At 34.4% G+C, this 17,608-nt stretch overlaps 1 protein-coding gene across 1 annotated transcript; it reads left to right on the top strand.

Moving 5' to 3' along the window:
* The first annotated feature begins 7,971 nt into the window (after positions 1-7,971).
* On the top strand, positions 7,972-17,024 carry LOC122282876. Its single transcript, XM_043094933.1, has 2 exons — positions 7,972-8,435; positions 16,751-17,024. The coding sequence occupies exon 1, from the start codon at positions 8,055-8,057 to the stop codon at positions 8,430-8,432; it is 378 nt and encodes a 125-aa protein (XP_042950867.1). The 5' UTR covers positions 7,972-8,054; the 3' UTR covers positions 8,433-8,435; positions 16,751-17,024.
* The last annotated feature ends 584 nt before the right edge of the window (positions 17,025-17,608 follow it).

The raw sequence follows: 17,608 nt of genomic DNA on the forward strand, positions 1-17,608 counted from the left end.
TTATAAGTTTATTATAAAAAGTCTAATATATTCTATAAAATTTTCCATTGCAAGTTTACAAATTAAATGATTATAGGGTATTGAACTGGGTACTAAACATTAGAAATCATGTACACATTATATAATAAATCGTATTTAATTTTAGCGTGCTTAGTAATGATACCAAACATTACAACCTAAGTAAAGATTACATAATCAAATTATTGTGATCATATTCATTATATACTACATATTACACAACATTTCAATGTCCATAAATTATGTTCTATACATTATACTAGCCTAAAACATGCACAATATTAATGTTGCCAACATTTCTAAAAAGTAAGTATGAAAATATAATTGTTGTTGTTTATGATAACAGGTGTAGTTTCTTTAAAATACATCATTTGCTTTATGTGTTTTGAACTCCACTCAGAACTTTTTATTCTTATTACACTTTTTGTGTCCATATCAAATAAAAAACATAAGTTGTGTCCAGGATCTATTTTCAAACTGAATTTAGATTGTAGGTTTTAAATTATGCATTCATACCAATTTTAAGTATATAAAACACATTCCCAAATCTTTTTTCAAGGTAATTATTTGTCCAAGAGGTTCTTACAGATGTTCATCTACCATGATGATATCATCGAGTAGTCAATTCACTTGCATTTAAAGAGATTGACCTTAAAGATCACATAAGTATAAGAGAAAATGCTTTAATTAACAACAGGCAACATGATCTTGTGGCTGAAACATCTTATCAAACAGCTGATGAGCACCCTGTATAGTTTTCAACTAAATAACATTAATTTATTAATTATATTTGAACTAATTAGTAATTTAAACATAACCAGTTTCTAAAATCAAGCACGAAAAAATGAAAGATTACATTGTTGTAAGAGAAAATACATTAATTAATGCCCCATGAACTTTTGGTTGGGACATCTAGTCAAACACTTATGAGAATCTTAAATACTATTGAACTAAACAACATTAACTTATCAACTATGTCCTAATTAAGAACATAGTTGAGTTGATGAGTCTTGAAATTTTGAGTTGCTTGAGCAACTAATTGGTACGGATATTGCAGATAACGTGATCTGAAAAATTAATACAGGTAAGTCTAGGCAAGATGTGTTGATATGGGAACCCACATTGGATGGTCGGTTTACTATAGGTAGTGCCTAGGATTTAATTCGAGTTAAGAAAAAACATCATGCTTGGATGGACTAGATCTGGAGCAAACACTTGCCAAAGAAAATTTCAATTTGTATGTGGCAGGCTCGATTTAATTGTTTAGCTACAGATACAAGGGTGCAATCACGTGAAGTGGCTATGGATGCAATCACGTGAAGTGGCTATGGATTCAAAGTGTGATTGTTGTACCTTACCACAAATGGAATTGCTAGATCACTTATTGTTACTGGACAGGTCATAGAGCAAGTATGGCGTATATCATCCTTATCTATAGGTATTTTCTACTTGAACTCTAGAACTTGCTGGCACTGAGTTGAGGCTTGAATTGTGTGTACGAAAAAAGGAACTAAAAGAGCTCTATTAATTGGCTTGTTACCGAGCATCCTCACATGACGTTTGTGAAGAAGATGTTGCCAATCTCGAATGGAGGGTGCTCAGATTAATGCAATGGATGTTGGGAGATCAATTCAATCATGGTTAGGGAAACTGGTCAATGACATGGATGATAATAAGGTGTCTCTGATTAATACGCAGAACTTGCATGCCTTGGATATTAGAACTAATGTCCGAGTAGAGCATAAACCACAAGTAGCATGGTCAAAGCCTCCTCTTGGTTGGTGGAAATTAAATGTAGACAGTAGTTGTCGTGGGAATTTAGGCACTTGTGGTGGGGGTGGAGTATTGCGGGACCATCGGGGTCGGATACTGGTAGGATTTTTCTGCTCAGTATGGTTTTGGCACCAACAATGAGGCTGAATTAAGAGCTTTACTTCAAGGAATATGGTTACGTAAAGAAATGACCTATCGACATATTATTTTGGAATGTGATTCCAAGGTAGTGATGGATTGGGTGAAGAATAAATGCTGTAATTTATTATATCTCTAGGATTATTAGAATGCTCTTCTTCAAGAATTGGATGATATTCAGTTCCAAGTGGCTCATCAATTTAGAGAAGGTAGCCAAGTCACGAATTATTTAGTAAGGCGAGGCAATGTGAAGAGTGGCTTAATTGGATTTTTGAGTCAGGTGATTGTTTACCAAGGCTATTGAGGGCTATTATTAGATTAGATGCCTTGGACTTTCCTTCTATCATGAAATAATTGTTTTACATGAATTGGTGTGTTTTGTTTATAGGTTTTTTTTGTCTTCTTGTGGTTTTTATGTTTTTTCTTGCTATTCGGTTGATTGGTTATAGGCAGTTAGGTTTTTTGACACCTGGTTTTGGGCTTTATTGCTTGTTTTGTAACCCTAGGTGTCGGTCTGTAACCACGATTTTCCTTCGTTATAAGTGAGGGTTATTAATAAAACTGGAAGATAGTCACTCATGGACATGTGGTCTTTTCTCTTTTCTTTAAAAAAAAAAACCTATGTCCCAATTGATCATCAATTTAATCTAACAAAATTCTAAGATCAAACATGTAAAAATGAGACAAATCAAATGATTGCTAACATAAAGTACAGAAAACATAAACCTAGCTTCGACAAGTTACGATAAAACATATGCATGAACATCACATGTTATTACATGCTACATTTTGATCCAATCAAGTCCGATGAGCTGGGCTAACTATGATGAAAGTAACACTGAAACAATGAGCACATAAACATGACAATCAAACATCTCTGTCGGGAATGAGAGGATGGAGGGAATTCAAATTGGAGATTTCGGGAATTAGTGATATAAAAGGAATGTAGGTTTTTTAGTAATTACAAGGGACATGCCACATGGTACACATTTGTCAAGTGGTAACTGGACATGCTATCGTTTTGTTGTGGGTTGGATGGAATTCTTAATAAAAGGGCTTCATCCACAAAGGGTTTAAACACATGGAATTATTTCTAAAACTAAAATGCAAAAGGATCTAAATGTGAATGGGAAAAAGCACGGGTGATCTAAGCAAATTTACACAAGAAAAAAAAAAGAAAAATTAGAAGAAAAACCTATAAATAAAGTGGTTTAAAAAATGAAATGGAGGAGAGGAGAGGAGAGGAGCCTCTTTGGCAAAACAAGGAGGCGGCATGGGTGAGGGGCCTTTTATAGAGCAAGAGAACTGTTTGTTTTTTTAAAACTAAGAATAGGATTTGAACCCATTGAGTATTGTATTATTTTTCAAGACTAGACAGGACCAATCACCCCTAGGGGACCGGACCAGACTATTAACTATTGGTCTGATCGGTCTATATCGGCTTGGGCCAGTTTTAAATGGAGGTCCAATCATACAAAAAAGCCCATCACTCCTAAAGTATACAAAAAAATCTGCAATGTATATTTTTAACCCATTAGTATAAAAAAAGACAACAATGTTTATAATTTTAAATAATATAACTATTTAACTTTATTTTCACATTTTTACTTAAAATTAGCTTAAAAACAGTTGTTAAAATTATCAAAATCGATAATTATATATTAGTTAATTAATAATTATATATTTAATATTTTATATTGTCGATTGTCATAAGTTAGATGAAAATCACATAATTCACTTATATAAAATAAAATATTTAATTTCTAAAAAAAATTTAAAAATATATATTTATAATTTGATCGGTCTAGTCCAGTCTGCAGTGAAAAACCTAAGACTGGATCGATTCCCAAAATATCCCAAACCCTCGGTTCGAAATTGACCATTGTGAATTTCAGTCCTGACCGAACCATTGATCTAGTCGTGTTTTATGATTCGGATGAAATTTTTACATCCCTACTCTTAGTTTCATTTCTCTCTTGCGCCATTTGAGTTTCTTATACAACACTGTCCTTTGGTGTCAACCTACTGATCTACTCCACCATGGTAAGACACGTCAAACCAAACCTACAATCTAGTTTTCGAGTTCCACCTAGCCTACAACACCTAAAAATCCCTCTGCTAGTCAAGTTCCCCTGTTATTCTGTCCAACGAGGTCGAGTTGCTCACCTCCTCCACTACTGTTGACTAGCAATTTCTCATTTGAATATGCACATATAGAAACTTATATATTCTCAAAAAATTTACAAAAATAGACAAACAAACATGCAAAACATGAGTGAAAAATAGAGGGACTTGGGTATTTAATCCAGACTATTCGTTTCAGGAACTACAAAATGATCTAACGGTGAGTTTAAATACTGATTTGAAAATGCGTAAATATTTTATTTAAATTAAAACACTGAGAGGAATTAAGATAGAATAATAAAGTTTATAAAATAATATTCATTCATCATTCATTAAAATGATGAAGTCTCGTTAATCATTTGAAGAGAATAAAGTCATTTAAATTAATTTAGAGTTTTCAACATACTTTAAATCTCGTAATATTTTTAAATGACTAAAATCTTTTAAATTAAATAATTTTCTACAATTATAATATTTTTTAAACTCTTCAAAAATATTATAATGGTGTTATTTAAAAATAAGTTTAGTTCAATAACACTAGAAATATCACATATAAATATTTTCAAAATATTTAAAAATATTTGTAAACTTTAAAATATTGAGCTTGCTTAAAAAATCCGTTTGGTATATTTAAAAATACACCATCGAGACTCAGCATGTAAAACAAGGCTCGTAATTATAGAAAAAAGAATAAGCAGATTGTTACAGTTGGTTACACTACCATTCCCTTTCTATTTAAAAGCTTTGATAATGGTAAAAATTTATCTTTGTTGCCACCTTATTGTTGATTGAAGAAGTGCTTTACTTTCTCCTATATTATGCTAGGAGCATTGGCATCGGGTTGTATATTTTTCTTGTTAAAGTATAACTAAATGGTAGGATGGTAGATATTTTAGCTAACTAGCTAGTTTAAATGTATGCCACGTTGGATTATCTATAAATTTGGTTAAATTATTAAAATAATTTTTCATATATTTTTATTAATGAAAAAATCTTGAGAACAAGATAAGAAACCTACCAAAAGCAGAGATTTTTCTATTGGCCTACATTCTAAACCCAATAAAGGATAATAATCGGCAAAAGAAACAAACCCTTCTTTTCAGTTAGAGTCTAGTGATGAGAGCCATGGAAAACGAGGAAGAGAAGGAAAAAAATGAAGAGAAACAAAAAATAGAAAGAAGAGAAAAGAGGAAGAAATAAAAAGAATAGGAGAAGAGACGGCAAATAAAAAAGAGGGAAGAAATAGTGGAAGAAGGCGGGAAAAGATGGGGAGAAAGAGTCAAAAGATGAAAAGAAAAGAGAAATGGAAATGGTGGCTGAAACATCCCTACTCCTACTCTAGCAACTAACAAAAGGATACTCTAAGGTTATGTTTAGGTGTTAAGAGTATTTATGGTCATCTATAAGTAATAATGAAATAATTTATAAATAGTAGTAAATAATAGTAAATTGTTTGTGAATAATAATAAAATAGTCTAAAAATAACAATTGTATTTCTAAAATGATTCTAAGTCATTACTGTAGTATATGGTCGTGTAATTTGACATGGGACTTTAATCCATCAACTGTCCCATTGAGCACAAAACCTCACTCAAGTCGATGTTTTTGGTCTTGTTTGATTAGACAGTTCAGATGAGATGTTTTGTTAAAAAATAAATAAAATATTGTTATAATATAATTTTTTAACATTAGTTTTATTTTAGGATTTGAAAATATTGAATTGTTTATTATATTTTGTATAAAAATTTAAAAAAATTGTAATAATTATATGAGGGGAGATGAAATAATTTGATTTTGTATAATCAAGCCAGTCCTTAATGTTTTATATAGAAATTATATTTATATTTTGTTAAATAAGGACTCCCTTCCACTTGTCCTTACTTTGTAGTTTTTTTTTTTAAATTGTTTTAATATTTTTTATTATTTATATAATATGATAGAGTAATGTTATTGTACCTCTTATTTATATCACTCATTTTATTTTTTGATGTGATATCATAATATGGTGCCACTTGTCTTATTAAAAAAAAAAAATTAAAAACACAAACATAAAAAGTATAGAGAATTTAAAATTTTAATCTTTATTTTTTAAAATTTTCAAATGTCATTTTGTTTTGAATACATATTTTTAAAATTTTCCTAGTAAGTCACGTGATACCATGTCGTGGTGCCATATCAAACAAATAAAATGAGTGGTATAAATTGGAGAGTATAATCACATTACTCTAATATAATTTTTTTGTCATTGATTTTATATTTTTTTAAAAATCTTAAATGATGACTTTATATAAGGAGTTTTGCTACATATCATTTTCACATATCACATTTATTTTTATTCTTTTTAAACTAATTGAATTCTTCTACTCATCGTTTATATACAATACATTTGATAAAAGAAAAAAAAAAGAGTATTGTTACTTATCATTTCCATGGAGCACATACCATATTTATTTTTATTATTTTTAAATTTCTTTTCAGTTTTATTATTTTTAAACTAATTGAATTTTTTCACTCATTATCTCGACATCACATATTTGATAAGAGAAAACAATAAAAAATTATATATAATACGTAGTGTGTAAAGATGATAAGTTACAAGTAGTACATTTTTTTTTTAATTAATGCTATGTAAACATGTTTCTCCAAGGATTGTGAAGCCATTTTCAATCTTGACTGTAACCTACGAGTGTAATCAATCCGATTCGGTCTGGTTTTGAATAAAATTTAAGATCGAACTGGTATGTACTTGATTTACATTTTTAAAAATCGATTATGCTCCAGTTACTCTTCTAAATTGGTACATCTGTTTTTACCGGTCTGATTCGGTCCGATTTTTCGGTTTTAATATATTAAGTATATTAGTATTACTAATGTATTTATCAAAAGAAATATATTGAGAATTTATTAGTTAATAAAATGTATTTAATGTATATATTTTATATTTAAAACATATGATCAAATAAATATTCATCTTTAAGATTAAAATGTTATATTATAAATTATAATATATTATTTCATATATATTATATATAAAATATATTATTATAGGTGTAATCGGTCTGGTTTGATCCTGTTTTTGACAAAATTTAGGATCGAACTGGTAAGTATCGGTTGCCCTTCTAAACTGGTACTCTGGTTTTACCTATTTTCGGTCCGATTTTTAGGTTTTAAAGTACTATATTATATATTGCATAATATATAATATAATATATAATAGTATATAATACTATAATGATAATATATTGTAGTATATTATAATATATATTATAATTGTATTATAGACTATGGTGATATATTATAATATATAATATAGTGATATATTATATTATAATATATAGTGAAATAATATTAGCATAACTATTAATATAATAAACAAAATGATATAAGATTTTAAAATTTAATATTATATTAATTAGTAATTTATTATATAATACAAAACTATTTTTTATATAATTATATATTATATATAAAAATTATATATAATAGAAAAAATGAAAATATATATGAACCGGTCCGGTCCAATTTTAAAAAAAGAAAAATCAAAATTAGACCAATTTGACCTATTTTAAGAAAAATAAAACGGATACCGGACCAAATCAAACTTAAAACTGGAGCGATCCAACTGGTTTGGTCCAGTCCGGTCTAGTTTACTGATTTATCATTTTTTTTTACACTCTTATATATTATATATAATATTAAATATTTTATTTATAATATTAAAAATTAATAAAATTTATATAATAGGTAAATTTGTTCCGATATGTATTAGTAAACTTAAAAATGATTCCAGACTAGATTTAACTTATTTTTAAAATGAAAAAGCTGATTTCGAACTTAACTATTCGAAAACCCGACCGATTCAGCCGATCCGATATGAGCCGATTTTTCGTTTATTTTTGCACCCGGCGTCACCGAGCCAGAAAAATAACCCCCCTCCTCCATCCCCCAAAACTTCCTAAGCGTGAAAACAAGGCAGTGGTGTTTCTCATTTCTCTACCAAAATGGCGAAGCTTGCGTCATCTCTCTTCCAGAACCTGAAGCGCTACTTCAAGAAGCCCTGGGAGATCACCGGACCTTGCGCTAGCCCAGAATACAGATCAGCTTTACCCGGAGCCCTCGAGTACAGGGTCACCTGCCCCGCCACCATCAAGATCCTGCCATGGATCCCCAACTCCGACCCCGAAACCGTATTTGACATCAAGTATTACACCCGCGATCAGCGTCGCAACCGCCCTCCCATACGCCGGACTGTGCTTAAGAAGGCCGACGTGGAGAAGCTGATGAAGGAGAAGACGTTCGGTGTCTCGGACTTTCCGAGGGTCTATCTGACTGCCAAGGTCGAGGAGGATGAGAATGCTCGTGGCGGAGGGTACCAGTAACAGGTGAGAAATCTGCCACTATGTTGGTCTCGGTTGGGATGTTTTGATTGGTCCCGGGATTAGTCGGGCTTTGTTCTCGGACACCCGGTGCCTTTTTGGTGTTTTTACCAGGGCCTTTTTCTCCTGTTATTTTAGCATTTTTCTGCAGCTTATTTTTTTGCTATGGAGATGTTTTTGTTGGTTTGTGGTTGCATAGGGTTTGTTAGGGTGTGAGTGGCTTTGTTGATTTAGGTTTTTGTGTTTTGGGGTTCAGAGTAATGATTTTTGGGTTTTTTTGAGTTGGATTTGTGGGTTATTGTTGGTGGTGATGAAGTTTACATTGAGATGATGGTGACGTATTTATGGGAATGAATATAAAGAACTAAATGAATACACAATCTATTATTCGTTGATGTGTTTAGTTTAATATATATATATATATACACACACATATACACACATTGAATATGGCGGGAAAATATAATAGACCTTAGCATCTACGTCATCACCTGGGACATTAAAAACATAGAGCATACGAAAAGCGAGTTGAGGACTCAGCAAATTGCATATAATATTATAAACATAGAAGAACTACTTTTACCTTGGAAATGTTCATGAATAGTTATACTTATATAGCATGTGGATTATTTAACAGGAACATAACATATGTGGAACTCATAAGGAGATGTGGGAGTAACCATGGAAATTTTAAGTGAAGAAATGTACATCATGGTCATGGATGAATGAATGACTGAATCTCTAACATATTCCATGCATGACTTGTTAATCTTGTTTTTCACTTGCATAGTGGCTATCAGCCTATCATATCATACTTTATGTCTGCATAGACCCAATTATCGCTAACCACATCATAATTTATAACATCTTTGGAGGACCACACCTTCACATAACCGTTCTTTAGTGTGGTTTTCACATTCATCCATAACATCATTGGTCAATCATTAAGGCTTAACTCATTGTTCACATGGTTTTTTTTAGTCGTATCTTAACATGATCCTTGTGAACATATTGACTTCTTGATGATTCATGTGTATGGCACTAATTGTGGCATAATAACATTCATAAACATGATTATCATAACATGGCATCCGTTCAAGACAATCAACTTAGTAATTGCATCCACAAGCAACATTATTATAACCCAACCAAGTTTCATGAAAAGGGGCTTTTCATAGCAATGACATTACGTAGAATATAAGTAAACAGCATTTTTCAAGCATAAACGAATGTCTCACACAAGGGTACAATTATGCTACTAACCTTATCTCCTTAGCTCCAAGTATCAAAAAGCGACTCAACAATCATCTCTTAAATATTCATGTATTACCATGTCAAGTTCCATTCAAAGGCTTACTACTTAACTAAAGAATGAATTATATTCAATGAGATGCTGGAATTTCCAGCAAGGTATGGATCTGTTTGGATTCTAAAGTATCCCTATTATTGGTATTGGCAGCACTTTGCCACTTAATGGGTGCAACTAGACATTTAAGAATCTGGTCTTTGAGTCCTATTTACTACCATTAAACTTTACCATGTGCTGTATGTGTCAATTATAAATCTTGCCTGCATGATTTTGACTCTGGCCATTTCTCATAGAAAGAGAATTTAGACTTTTAGGACTACCTGTGGTTCTAAATACATGAAGCACTATATATTAGGATTTTGTAGTATTATGACATGAGCTATGGAAGAAAGTTCATGTGATTGGGAATGCAATCACCTAGGGCCTTAGGCCACTCTTTGGGCAGCAATAAAACAAACACCCTAAATTCTGTCCCTTGATGCTGTAAAACATTTTTCTTTACCGGTAAACAAAATTTTATTGATCGCAAGAATAGGCAAGAGCCCAAGTATACGGGACATATACAAGAGCATCGCCTATGTGTGCTAGTTTAGTGACAAAAGAAATTCATGAAAGTTCATGCCATTAAAATCAATTACACTCGACCAATGGTCTAAAGTATTGAAAAAGAAATTTCTAAGCTCATCAATTGATTGCTCTCGATTTTCGAAATTTCTCTCGTTCGTTTTTTTCCAAATACACTACCATAGGATATGGGGACTATCTTCCATATTGTTGCAAAATGAGAATTTCCCTAAAGGTCTCTCCAAGAAGCTAGGAGATTGGTCACCTTTCTCGGCATCACGCAAGCCAATCTCAGCCGAGCAAAGAATTCATTCCACAAGGCTAGCAATCTTGTAATGAATTATTTGATCTACAGACTCCTTGCTCTTTTACAGATACAACACCAATCCATGACAATGATTTGGCCTTTCCTTAAGCTATCTAGTGCGAGGATCTTTTTCCCCAAGGAAGCCTTACACACAAAGAAGATTGCCTTTTTGGGTGTCTGTGTCTTTCAAATACCCTTCCATGGGAATGGATTTACATGATGAGCATTCATGGATTGATAGAAAGAGCGGATGATGAACTTCCATTTCTTAGAGGGGCACCAAGAAATCCAATCTTCAACACCTCCCCCCCTCCCTTCCTTTTTCTCTTCATACGATTATGCTATCATAGAACATCTAAAAAGTGTCAACTTGCCAATATTCTCAAGGCTTCTTTCATTCTTGCCATTCCATAGAATTCTTGATAAGCTTCCTTGAGTGCCCTATGCCGCACCATATGTTTTGCCAAAACTTCATTTTGGATCCATCACCCACAAGCGGGTATTTCTAAAATATGTATCCCATCCTCTTCTTATGTCTGTAAAAAATAGACAGCAGTATTCTAGAAGAGGTATAATCACATAGAGAAAGGTTCTCTATGTGATTATAGGAAGGTTTCTCTAGTTTATTTCTCATCTTTGTTGCAGCAGTGCTTTAGGAGACTTCAGTTTCTTAGTAATTAAACTCAAGAGTGTTTTGGCTTGGAAAGTGGGGCGACACAGAGGAGGATTAGGGGCAGCAGACTCCTTTGGACTCAAACTAAAAAACTTGGGTGAATAGAGTTGGAGTGGTAGCTGAGTTCCGGCTTCTGAATTCTCTTGGCTTCCCTTGGGAGTGCAGATGGGTTAAGAAGAAATGTAGGGATATCTAGGAATCTCTTGGAGGTTGGCGTCACAAGTATAAAGCTAGGGTTTTGTTGCTGAAGGTTTCCTTCTTTGTAAGGTTAGATTTGGAAGTTTTTTCAAACACAAAATTCTCATCTCATCTCATCTTATCATTACAACTTTTTCAAATTTCTACATAAGATATAATAAACAATTTAGCCTTTTCAAATCCCAATTCAAATTTTCAAATCCCAAAACAATAATAATAATATTAAAAAATAATATTTTATTCAACTTTTAACTTTTATCTCAAACTAAAAATTCTCATCTCAACATTCAAACCTAACCTAAGTTTTTGACTTTTGGGAAATAGGCAGCAGCTTCTATTTAGGGTTAAATCTAAGTGGGAGGGGTGGCACATGTGCATGGGGGTTGCTTTTTTTTTCATGGCAGCTCCTTTTGGCTCCTCAAAATATAGTTGGGGTCTTACCCCATTAAAGTGGCGTGAATAGTGCTGGAATTCCTGGTCTGGACAGATTTACTCTAGACTTTCCTTGGGTGTTGTTGACTTCCTTGTAAAATTAGGTTTCCTACAAATCTACCTAGTCGGCAGCCACATATTGAGGGTTTTTCATGGACATAGCGGCCCTGCCTCTTGGGAGTTTCCCTGCTTAAATAAAAAGAATCTCCTTTAAATTAGTCCTATGGTGCAGCAAGGTCAAAATATTGCGGAAATCTCCCCCAGCATTCTTCTTGCTGGCTTGATTAGCAATTAAGCCTCAAACTTGGGCACCAAGTTGGTTCAATAAGGGAAATTTTGGGACTGGCAGCAGGTTTCAAAACAGAGGGGCGACATTAGGGGCTGGATTTTTGGGGCTAGTTTGCGTTTGGGGAGAAATGGTGTGGTTGGATTGCCCAGTGCATGCAGCTCTTTTGTATGATTTTCAGTATTGGTGAATGGTACTCTTGAGGGGGTCTTTAGCAGCACGGGAACCCTATCAAGTTTGTGGAATCGGAAATTGGAAATCTAATAAGAGGACCACCATTGTCTCACCATGCCAAATCCATATGCTTTAAAGGCTCGTTTGGATGTTGAGCTAAGTTGAGATGAGTTGAGTTCTTTATAAATAGTAGTGAGTTGAGATTGTGGAATGAGTTTTGTGGGACCCACCTAAGATGAGTTTAGATGGGTTTAAATGTATTTATGGATAGTTGAAAAAGGTTGTAGGTCCCACGTGTAGAGATGTGTTGAGTTGAAAAAGGTTGCGGGTCCCACATGTAAAGAGGTTTTGAGTTCAGATGAGTTCAATGATTTGGGAGTTGAGTGTTTGGATGTTAGACCCTGCTTAAAATTAGACTTAACTCAGTTAAGTCTAACTTCCAGACGGGGCCTAAATCATGTGTTTTCAAAGCCTTACTCATCACAAATGAGGTGGGCCACTCTCATCTCAAGACTAGTTGTTGGAATAGATTGGGAATGAAAGAGGCTTTCTAGCTCTATAAGTTATGATTCTATGGAGGAGAATGCAAGCCGTGGAAGGACTGAAGGAGGGAGTCAAACCTTTCCTTATGAAGCCAAAGATTCTTTCATGGAACATTTGGGGTTGAACAATCTTAAAAGGCACCTCCATATTGAAAGTATGATTCAGCATTGGAAAGCGGATGTTGTTTGTTTGCAGGAAACAAAGTTGAAATGTATCGATATAAGTATCATTAGAAGTTTGTGGGGGATGTTCTTATGTGGGTTGGGTGTTTCTAGCCTCTAATGGGGCTTTGGGTGGTATTTTTTGTGATTTGGGACAAAAGGGTCGTTGATCTTTTTGATGAGTGTGTTGGGGAATATTCGGTGTCTTGCTCTTTTCAAGCAATTGGAGGATGGATTTGTTTGGGCTTTTGCGGGTATCTATGGGCCCAATTTGGATGGTAGCAGAAGAATTCTTTGGGATGAGGTTGCTAGTTTGTGTGGTTAGTGGGATGTACCTTGTTGTATTGGAGGGGATTTCAACATCACTCGTTTTCCTAGTGAGAGGTTTGGGGAATCTCATCTTAGTACTACCATGGTAGATTTTTTGGATTTTATCTTTGACTTGGATCTCGTTGATTTGCCTCTTGTCGAGTGTGCATTCATGTGGTCCAACAACTAGGTCCGGTCTAGATTGGATAGAGTTTTGGTTTCTCCTTCTTGGGAGGTCCATTTAATGATTTGTGTCAAAAGAGACTTTTGAGGGTATGTCCGGATTACTTCCCCATTTTATTGGATTGTGTCAAAAGAGACTTTCGAGGGTATGTCCATTTAATGATCTCCCCATTTCACGTGGGGAGATGGATAAGTTGCATTGGATTTATATGATGGGAGCAAGAAGTTCACGGTCTGTTCTTTGTGCAATGTGATGTTAGGTCAAACCCATAATTCCTTCCCTTGGAAGTGTATTTGGAGTAGTGGAAGGTGCCTTCCAAAGTTGCTTGCTTTGGTTGGGCAGTTTCTCATGGGAAGATCTTGATTATGGACAATCTGAGAAAGCGTGGGCTTATTGCTATATGTGAAAAAAAGGTGGTGAATCTATGGGTCAGTTTCTACTCCACTGTGAGGTGGCAAGGGATTTATGGGATAAGATTTTTAACAGGGTTGGAATTGCTTGGGTGATGCCGAGGACGGTGGTGGATCTCCTAGCTTGTTGCAGAGGTCATCTGGGTAACTCCCAAATTTTCTGCAGTGTGGAAAACCATTCCTTTGTCTTATCTGGTGCATTTGGCTTGAAAGGAAATCTCATAGAGTTAGAAGTAAGGGTAGAATTAAAAGTAACAAAAGCCATTTGGAATTCTCACAGTTGAGAGAAAAGTGAGCCATGGAAACCTTAAGAACTCCATCCCGCCACCACCCCACACCCACCTCCGACTGGCAAGTGACTCGACACTTTTGTCATAGACAAGGCCGCGCGCCCTCGCTGAGGGCTGGGCGATGTCAGTCCTCCCTCCGGTGAGTGGGTTTTTTGATTTTTCAATTTCTCTTTTCTTGTAGGTGTCAACGACTGTCGCCTAGGCCTGCCACCACCACAGACCTGACCGACAGACTTCGGTGACTCCTTTGAGGGGCCTTCGATGTCGGTCCTTCTCCAACGATTGGGAGTTTGCATATGTTGTTCCGTTAGCGTAGTTTGCTAGGTATTGTGACCTGTGTCTTTGACTCTGGGTACGCCATAGACTTGATCGAAGGACTCCGGTGACCATGGAGGGGCCTTCAACGTCAGTCATCCTCCAGCGATTGGGAATTTGTTTTGTTTTTTTCTGTAATTGCAGTTAAGGGGTACCTCTGATTTTTTGGGCATAGATCTAGTCATAGTGGGTATTTTTCCTTAAAATGACGAAGCGGGAGCAGTAGGTACCTCTGATTTGGGATGTAAAGATGACGACGCGTGATGTGGATTCGTCTTAGTTGGAAGGCGAGAGGTGGAATAAAAAACTTTCGTTTTTACGAAAGAGGGATGACATAGTTTTTTGGGTGATTCGGGGCACTCTAGTATGGACTAGGTGTTTTCTTGTATACGTCCAGTGTACTTGGTTACTCCTATTGATATATATGTATATAATATTTTTACTTATAAAAAAAGAAGGAAATCTCGTGGAATGCCCTTTGGATGAACTTTGATGTTTCTTTTGTCATACCTTATTTTTGTGGGCCTCTGCTATTGTTTTCTCTGGGATTAGCTTTTATGATTTTCTTGTATATGTATCTACATCTAGTCCCGAATTAATAACCAGGTGGTCTCTGGTGTATGCTTCTTGTGTACTTGAGCTTGGCCTTGTTACTTGTTTCAATAAAATCTTATTTTACTCGTAAAAAAAGATTCATTCTCAGTGTTCTTCTAAATCACTCCACACGTGGATGTTTATGGGGTGGATTGCTATCTACTTTCGCATGAATCTATTTTTTGGTGTGTAACCTTTGTAAGAGAGGCTAATGACCAGTGGGTGGATCTCTTTCTCCAATTGGTTTTATTTGAGTTAATGGTGAAGATAAGATGGTGTGGGGACTATCCAGGAAATGATTGTTTAATGTAAGTCATTTTACGATGTATTGTGCACTCTAGATCGTGCCCCTTTCCCTTGACATCTGAATATGGAGGAATAAGGCTCTTCCCAAAGTGAATTTCTTTATTTGGACTGCAACTTTGGGGATGATTCTTACCCTGGACAATGTAAGGAAGTGAGGCATGGTAGTAATCAAACGGTGTTGCATGTGCAACAAGAACAAGGAAACATTGGATCATCATCTACTGCATTGCAATGCTGCTGATGTCTCCTTGAACATGGTTTTTGGCTTATTTGGAATTGATTGGATTATGCCTTTTCGAGTGGTAGATCTCTTGGCATACTCGAAAGGGCTGTTTGGTAGATCCCATTCCAACATGGTAAGAGTTCTATCACTTGAAAAGGCACAATCCAATCAATTCCAAATCCCTATGAGCCCCATTCAGATTAGATGTCCCTATAAGTATAAACGAGCTAATAGTCTCAATGTTAGAAGGCAATATATATAGGTCTAGGAAATGAAAAGTGGAAACAGAGGGGCATCTTTTGGGAATATGGTTGTATTCCCACCAATCATTTGATTATTTACTTTTACAAGGTTTCTTGTCCCGCTTTCTTTATTTCGTTTTTGGGGACTCACACTTTGTAATCTTAGTTGTACAAGAAAATCAAATGCTGGTTAAACTTGAATGTCATATTGGCTCAGATCTGGATTTCTGGGTTTGCCAGATTGTGTATTTATGGTATCAAAAATCTGAATTGATGATTGATAATCACTTTCATTGTGATTTCATAGGCATTGTGATTTCATAAAGCTTTCTCATTCGCTGGATTTGTTTCTTAAAAGCCTGTAAAAAAGAGAGTTTCCATTTGACTTTCCTAAGAAATACGGATGCCGCACTTTTCAATTAGGAAAAATCTTCTTGTCATCCTCACACTTCACACACCACACTTATTTTAATTTTTTTTTCATTTATTCTATAATAAATATATAGTGTGTGGATGATAAATAGAATAATTTAATTAGTTTAATAAGAATAAAATAAAAAAAAAAATAAAAAAAAAAATAAATAATATTTTAATATATAAAGTGTGTGGTGTGGGATGATGTGTAGCATTTCTCTTTCAATTATACTTATTATTGTTTGTATCATAGCTTTTATATTGTTTTCCAATTTGGGTTCTTCTGACTATGTATTTGTATGCCTTCCCTGTGTGTGATGAAAATAATTGTACATGTGTATTCTTTGATGCCTTCACTTGAGATGACCAGGTTTTGCATGTCAACAGGCCTGCGGGATCGGGAAGAAATTTCCGTGCTTTAGTCTTCTTTCTGTATTTCTAGCTCCATGGCTGAAAGACGGGCAGGTTATGTCACAGAGTATAAAGGGATTTCCCTGGACTTTTCATTTTGAGAGGATACGGTGCATGAATTAAAAAAAATTGGTTGCGTGCATTTGAATTTCATTTCTTTTACTTCTTGTATTGATGTGTTTATTGTATAAATTCCAAATGTAACTGCAGGTTGGGTGCTCGATGAATAAGCTAATGTTTCGAACTTCTAGATTTGGAACTTTTGGAGTATCATTTTTCTATTTGCAACTTGCAACTAAATAAACACTTGGGTGTCACTTCTCCCTCAGTATCACGCCGAAATTTCTAGTCATAAAACAAAGATAATTTTCCTTTACTGGTAGAAAGTATATTATAGGATTATTTTTACGTTTGATTTAATTATTAAGGTACCCTAATGCTTCATTTTAAGATTATTATTTGCCTTTTATACAGTCAGTTCAACATTAAGGAGTAATATTCAAAGTTCTTCTACCACAACAATCCAAGGGTCGGCGGTAAGAGTTTGCGAGTCTGAAGAGTAATGTTAGGTACAGTCATAGATTGTGTAAGTTTTGTACATTCATTTTGAAAAAGAGTGGATTTACAAATTAATCATTAATTTTGTACATATATATATATATATCTTTGATAAGGTTGTGGGTGGTTAAGCTATATATAGTTTAACTTTCTCTTAAACTAGTTGTGGGGGCTACTAGACTCGATTAGAGTATTTTCAGTTACCATTTTAGCTTAAGAAATTAATACCCATCTCTTCCTTCCAATAATATGAAGTGTGAATGCTTTTTGTGTTTG

This window comes from Carya illinoinensis, chromosome 11 (assembly GCF_018687715.1).
Source record: "Carya illinoinensis cultivar Pawnee chromosome 11, C.illinoinensisPawnee_v1, whole genome shotgun sequence".
NCBI lineage: Eukaryota > Viridiplantae > Streptophyta > Magnoliopsida > Fagales > Juglandaceae > Carya > Carya illinoinensis.